The sequence below is a fragment of the Quercus lobata genome, chromosome 3 (genome assembly GCF_001633185.2).
Source record: "Quercus lobata isolate SW786 chromosome 3, ValleyOak3.0 Primary Assembly, whole genome shotgun sequence".
Taxonomy (NCBI): domain Eukaryota; kingdom Viridiplantae; phylum Streptophyta; class Magnoliopsida; order Fagales; family Fagaceae; genus Quercus; species Quercus lobata.
Window position 1 is genome coordinate 43,211,587 of NC_044906.1, and position 7,682 is coordinate 43,219,268.

The window sequence follows — 7,682 nt, forward strand, 5'->3', positions numbered from 1 at the left end:
TTGGTTCAACTGGATGGTGCCCATCTATAATTAGTTTTGAGTGTAGGAACCCACTAACACGTACACATGCATGTCTATACCCTTGTTATACAACCACGTTTTAGGATTTATATTTCTCTCCTTGTTCCTGGGACTTTTGGTTCTACCCTTTCTACCTTTCAATGAATCCATACCCATATATGTAAATATAAAGGAAAATACTTAAGTACTCTCAGAGTATAGTGAAATAGTGCTCCCTTCTCTCACATTCATGGTGGACCCCACCATGAATTTAATAAGGGGATCCCACCATGAATGTGAGAGGAGGGAGTACCATTCACCATACTCCGGGAGTACCTAAAAATTACTCAATATAAAAATAGGCGTATATCCAAGGTTGTACCCAGTGAACAAAGCTCCCATTTTTACTGGGTTTGGGAGAGGTGATTGGTAGGCTAATTTTGTTTTTGGAGAGGCTGGTTCCTGGAATTGAGCCTGTGACCTATATATATAGATATATATATATATATATATCTATATATATAAAATAATAATATTATTATTAAAGAATGCTGTCCCTAAGATGTGTTTCATGATGTCATTTATCATGTCTAAATTCTAGTTATGCTCTTTTCATTACCTTTACGTGATGAATTTATTACTTCTAGATGGAAAGAGACAAGAATCATAACTACAATTATTGTTTTCATCACAGTCTAGATGTACCCTTTGCAGTGCAGAAATTGAGAACGGGCCTTTAATCCCTAATCATGGTATATTCCACCACCCTTAAAAAATAAAATTATACATTTTCTCTCACTCACTCTCAACTATATTGTTTTTCATCCAACTTACAATTATAATCATGTTACATCCTACTTCACTTTTTTTTTTTTTTTGGGTTAAATTTTATTTGGATTGATGTCCTTCCCAGCTCTTAGAGCAGCCGCTGCAGCAGTGAAACATGAGGATGATCGAAGGCTATTTCATAATGCTACTCTGCGGAAGCGTCGGAAAGAAATGGGTGACCATACAGATCCATTGAGAAGATCGAACAGGGTATGCTTCAAATGAGTGCCTGGTATTTCTATGACTTATTCTATATTGACCTTTCCACAAGTTTTTTACTGGTTTTGAGAGCTGAAATGGTAGAAGAAATGGACAGAGATTGAATATTTCTATTATTTGGTCTATGCACATGTTTTTGACTGGTTTTGGGAGCTGAAATGGTAGAAGACATGGAAATAGATGTGGATATGCAACGCAGAGAGGTGTAACACTTAATAAGTAGAAGATAAGTAATGTTAATTGCAATCTAATGACATTCTATGAAACAAAGTGGTAAATCTTTTTGTGAAAGACTTAATTATCTATACTTATCAAAAAAAGAAAAGAAAAGAAAAAGGCTTAACTGTCTATATTCTGGAAACAATTGCTAATGAGATCTGGTTTAAATGGCACTTCCTCCTCTCATAAGAATGGGGTGGAGGGTGACATCATAGTTTTAAAGCCTGCTGCAGTTGTGTGTAACTTACCAATCATGAAGAAAATATTTTGGAAGCATATTGGACCATATCTTAAATGTTTCATGTGCATATTTTTGTAGGAAAGAGTTTCTTTTCAAGTTACACTCGGTATAACTTTACTATGTTTGGTGGAATTTAAGCAGAAAATTCTTTCTAGTAATGTCTTCTAGTAAAAATAAAAAAATTCTTTTTGGTAATGTCATTGAATTGGTTATTGAAAAGGTTAACATCTTCATGCTACTTGTAAAATGTTTGCTTGTGCTTAGGCCCAGAGCATCATTATAATGAACTGATGTTGGAAAGTTTGATTCTCGAAAGCCTATAAAACAATCTGACCTTGTACATCAACTTTATATCAACTTAGTAAATAATGAATGGCTTTTGGGAGAGATATTTGCAAGTAAAAGAGGTGGTAGTGTTTCATATGAACAATGGTCCAGCAATTTGCAGTGTCTTGTGAAATGCAACCCACTGCCCAATGTCATTAGAGTTTTTCTTTCTAATGAATAAATAAAGGATATTAGCCACATGATTGTCTATAGGAAAATGGAGATGTTACTGCTGATGATGGGCTCCATCGGGGGGTGCAATATCCATTTTCAGTAAACGAGAAAGTGGTTATTAAGGTGAGAATTTTTTTGCAACTTTTTTCTGCTATTTTCTATTGGTCATGGCAGATTCTACTTTTCCAATATAAATTTTAAGGCAATACTTCATTTTTCAGGGAAACAGGAGGACACCAGAAAAATTTGTTGGGAAGGAAGCAGTCATCACATCACAATGTCTCAATGGCTGGTGAGTTGGCAGGATCTAACTTCATACACTTGTAATGGTATTCTATTTTTATACATATAATGATGCGGAATGAAGGGCCCCCAAAAAGGTAATAACTAAAGTGAAGATCATAAAAAGTTTGTCCAATTTCAAGGCTGAACATTTAGTGGAATGTTAATTTCATGATATTTTAGAGTAATTAAGCATCCTAGTGTTTTTGAAAAGAGGTAGATTCTGCACATTTTTATTCAGAAGGCATTTTTTCCCTATCCAAGGAGATATTTTGTGGCCATATGTGATTACTAGTGTCCTTTTCTGTTTTGTGGCTATATATTTTGTGTCCTTTCCTATTTTTCTCATTAGGTGATTACTAGCATTTGTTTTGTGGCTATTCTTAGCCCTTCAGTTTCTGTAGGTTTTGTAGAATTACTTTTTTGTCCAAGTATGTTTACTTGGTTTAATTTTTTCCTTGACTTTTTGGTCCATGTGTTTCTCTTCAACCATGGCATGTGTTAATTTGCCACTGTTTTGAAAACTGGACAAGACTGGCTGGTTGGACCTGTTCAATTGAGTACTGGCGAGTATTGTTTGGTTTTACCCAACTAACCATGTCTTTTCAAAACTGGATTGGACAGTTGAAACGACTGCTCCAACCAGTTAACTGTGAATTGAATTGGTCATAACAAAGGTGGTTAATTGAAAACATTGCTTAATATGTTAATATTGGGTAAACTGAAAAAAAATAATCATTATTTATTGTGTCAATACCATGTTAAATGAAAAAAATTATGACATCTCTAATGTAGCATGTGATGACATGATGACATAATTTTTGAAGTGACATGATGATGTGGTATTTGAAGTGACCCAAGTGTGTGCATGGGAGTAGCTTTGGCCAAGTATGACGTGCTAGCAAGGAGCAGGGCAAATTTCCCTCATGCGATTAGTTAGTTGTAGCATGTGCATGCGTATAAATTTAGGAAATTAGTTAGGCATGGCATGTGCTCCCTCATGTGTGATTAATTTTGATGTGTTGAATGATCTAAAGCTTGAGTTAGAGCTTGCAAGTGTCTTTTAGCATGTGATAAATATGCAAGCTAGTGTCTAGGAAGTTAGTTATAGCATGATGATGTCATGATAAAATTAAGCACATGCAAATGCTACAACTAACTAATCACTTAAGAGGGAGATTTTCCTTTTTCCTTGCTAGCACGTCATACTCGGCCAAAGCCACACTCCCATGCAATTCAGTCACATGCTCCCATGCACACATTTGGTCACTTCAAATGCCACATCATCAGGTCATGTGCAATGTCATCACGTGCTACATTAGTCTCAATCTGATTATCAGTTGAATTTCAGTTTGACATCCAGACTAGGAATCACTCCTTTGTCTGGTTTGGTTTTTAGAATCATGACATCCGCTTAATTTTCTGAATTTATAATTTATTTTATTTTGCTCTCGGAATTTTATTGAATTTATAATGGTGGTTTTATCATTAGACATACATAGAGAACTAAATTCCCTGCAGTATGGATATCTAAAAAAAAAAAAAATCCCTAGTATGAGGCTAAAGAGCTAATGGAGATAATTTAATGTATCCCAAGGTTTCTTCAAATGTATATTGATGTGATCTGGCATTGTTTGAAATCCCTTATTGGCTTACCGTAGGAAATTCTTCAAGGGAGAAAAAAAGTATGCAATTGATTTTGATAACCATGGGGGCATTGTACTTCTCTCTCTCTCTCCATTGATTGTTTGGAGGGATTTTAGGGAGGATGGAAAATTTAGGAGAGAAAAGTGGAGAGAAAGAAGTTTTAATGGGTGTTTGGTTGGGAGGGGGAGTGGAAAAAAAATGTGGTAGGGCCCAAGTGTTTTCTCCTGGGCCCACCAAAAATTTTTCTCCCCAAAATGGGGAGAAAATTGAGGGTAGAAAACAGAAGCCCCAAAATGGATGAATATGCTCTTTTGCACTTGCACATGAGTTTCGTCCACGTCAGTTGCTTTTTCCCCTTTTTTTTTTCTTCATCCACTTGCACATACACAATTGTTTTGCTAAAAAAATGTGTTATTTTTTTGCTTTATTTAATGAGGACATAATTGTAAATTTATACCAACTTCATCTTCCATCCTCTCATTTTTCTTCTCAACTAAACAAATAAATTTTCCATCTCTCCACTTTTCCATCCTCCCAACTAAACACAAACAAGAGAAAACTAAATTTTTTCTATCCTCTCACTTTTCTATTTCCTCCCAATTTTTTATTCTCCCGCTTTTCCACTCCTCTAACCAAACGAACCCTAAATGAAGATTGCCAAAAGGCAATTTGTGTCTTGAAGTTGAGAAAGGAAACAGAGCAACTCATCTTATTTTTGTTTTCGTTAGGCTTTCAGGAAAGCTAGGATTTTTGTTTATACCGAAGTGTCAACTTTAATGAATGGAATGGATTGTGTGTGGAGAGAAATAAACAGCTGATCTTCAAATTCTTACTGAATGTAACGTATGGGTCCCTGAGGGCAATACTTTTGAAATGATTATAAAGACCTGATAAGATATTGGGTTTCTGCACCTGTGGTGCCAGTACCAGCTTGCATTCTTTCCATAAGACACCCGGCCCAAACCACATCCACCCTCCCAAAAAATAATAATGAAAATAAAAACTCAGATGAGTACTTTGAGCTCTAGGACGAGCTCTGGGATTTGATTTCAAATTCTGCATGTTATTCAGTACCCAAAACACTAGTGCAGTATAATTGAATATTTCCCTGTATTTTTTGTTCCTTTTATTTTCTTCCCAGGTACTTGCTTAGGATTATTGGAACTGGAGAGAATGTCCGCCTGCAGTACCGTTCTCTTAGGAAGATATTGAGTACAGCAGCAATTGATGACAGATGTCCACCACAGCAGATTCAGAACAGTAGCTGATAAATTAAATTTCTTTTAGTACTAGATACTCAAACCTTAAACCTTGATAGTGCATAATTAAAAATCTCACCTTTTTCGGCTCCTACCAGGTATACGAGTTCTTACTAGTTATTGTAATTGAATGTAGTTTCTATGTAGCCAGAAAAGAGGTAGTCTGTTTGAATGCTAGAGTTCCTGATACCTGTCAAAAGCTTGTAAATTATGAAAAGAAAAAAGATGACTTAGGTAGTGTTTGAATTTTAGCTCAAAATGAATATGAAAATTATTTTTTGCCAAGTGAACTTTCGAGTTTAGAATGTTACTACCCCCACAGTTAGATTATGTTTAATTATTGATCATTTCTTTGTGAAATGCCAGTTATCAATTCATTATCTAGAGACTAGAATATTAGTTAAATAAATGGATGACCAAATTAGGTCACAAATCCTGTTTGTGATTGCTGTTCTACACGTTACAAAAATACAGCATGGAAAACAGAGACGCTGTGTGAGATAATTGTCACTCGGGAGCTCCTGGTGAATTTTTGAAAAGGGCAGTGTAAGAATTGTTTTATAGTCTTTGGAGCAATTTTTGGTGTTTGGTAAGAATACTTGGCTCATTGCTGGATCAAAATAATTCGGGCTCAATTCTATATTGATCCAGAAATGTGATGCTGATAATTCTAAAAAAAAAAAAAAAAAAAAAAAAAAAAAACCGATGCTGAAGCTGTCAAAGTTTGATTTGGAAAAGAATTTCTCCAATTTGGTATGTTTTAATATTACTACTTTCATGGTCTAATCTTTATTCATCTCCATGTTGCATCTCCCGCTTGGAATTTGGCCCTATATTAACTCTCATCAATGCTTTTGCTCTCTTCTAAGTAAATTGCAATCTGTTTTTAGTGAAATTAATGTACTCTTTTCAAAAAAAGAAACAAGTAAAGGAACTATTATAATAAAACCGAAAAAAAGGTGAAAATTGTAAAATCCCAGTTTATTTGTCTGATTAATAAGCGTGTGAGTGTAATATGCACGATAAGCGTGGCTTAACAGCAAGGTCGGTCATATGAATATTATGTTAGTAGGCATAACATGGGTTGGTTTGACCAATTGGGCATGATGTCCTCTTCTGGGTTGGCATAGATTTTCTATCTCTTATTATGATTCCATGAGCTGATGAGCTCTCCATCCAAATCCATATTGCTTACCTTTCTTTATTACAAGTCTACTTGCCTTTATATGAACCGATGCCATGCCTGTCCTGTTCCTCCATAGAATTCAGCTGATTCAAAACTCAAAACTGTATGCTAAATTTGCTACCCACCCACAAAACATTACTAGTAGCTTTCATTCTCTCGAGGGTCAAACTTACTCCAGTATAGAATCCTATGTGGCCATGTTAAGTTTGTTAGGTTCTGAATTATATAATAATCATGTTAATTTTGGTCAAAGAGTCATCATCGTTAAGGTTTTGAATGCATCAACTCATTTCAAATGAGTTTCAAGATGAACTTGTATAAAGTTCTACTACAGCATTTTAATTAGTACCATGTCCTCTTTATGGAACTATGGTTTTTACTTATTTTTTATTAATTTTTTTTATATGATGGAATTTCAAACTTATGGCATCCGCTTCATAATGATTGCAAATTACTTTACTAGTTAAGTTAACTAGAACCCCACTATGGAATTAATGTTAATAGTAGTAGATTTAATGCTAGTAATTAATTGGCTAACAAACCGTGATACTTTGACCCTGAATATATTTGTATTGGTTTATGATTGCAAGAATATGATGGAGCACGATTGAGCCGTCTTTTCACGTCACATTTATCGTGAAGCTAATAGGTGTGTTGCCAACCAGGCAGTGTAGCAATTTGGAGGAATATGACCAATGCCCATCTTTTGTGGTACATGTTATTTTGTATAGAATCTAAGACAGATTGAGACCTCAAGGGATTTCCCCATGAATGATTGAATTTTGTTATGTATACTCTATAAATAAATAATACTCCTCCTTTTTCAGGGCAAAAAAAAAAAAAAAAAAAACCGAAAAAAAAAAGATGAAATGAGCAAGTGGTGAGCTTACATAATTGCATATTAAATATGTAGGTGGGCAAAGTTCAGCCCATATTGAGCTCAGCTCGAGGACCATTAATCCCTAGCCCACTTGCATGTAAGAGGCTTGAGCTGGACCAACGCATAGGCCCCTCCACTTGCTCCCTGAGGAAGGGAAATAATGCCTTGTGGGAGTCCGCCAGCCGAGCACATGATTCAATATCAGGTCCAAGTTACTAGGGAATTATTATAGTGGTGGAGTCATGAGGCCCACCCCTTGACATGAGATTGGACACATTGGTACAGTAGCTTAGACCCATGGGGCCACCCAGATACTACAAGTGGCGGGGGCCACGTACAGGTGGAATATACTTTCATCATTGAAAACCCACTAACGAAAGAGTATAAATGGAAACAGACATATGAGAAGAGGGGGTTGGA

The 7,682-nt window shown here is 35.6% G+C and overlaps 1 protein-coding gene across 1 annotated transcript; it reads left to right on the forward strand.

Moving 5' to 3' along the window:
* The first annotated feature begins 641 nt into the window (after window positions 1-641).
* On the forward strand, window positions 642-5,533 carry LOC115978721 (U-box domain-containing protein 62). The gene is made up of 5 exons (XM_031100565.1): window positions 642-752; window positions 914-1,038; window positions 2,048-2,131; window positions 2,230-2,300; window positions 5,079-5,533. Exons 2-5 carry the CDS (start codon window positions 1,000-1,002, stop codon window positions 5,203-5,205), a joined length of 321 nt encoding a protein of 106 aa, XP_030956425.1. The 5' UTR covers window positions 642-752; window positions 914-999; the 3' UTR covers window positions 5,206-5,533.
* Window positions 5,534-7,682: the final 2,149 nt, after the last annotated feature.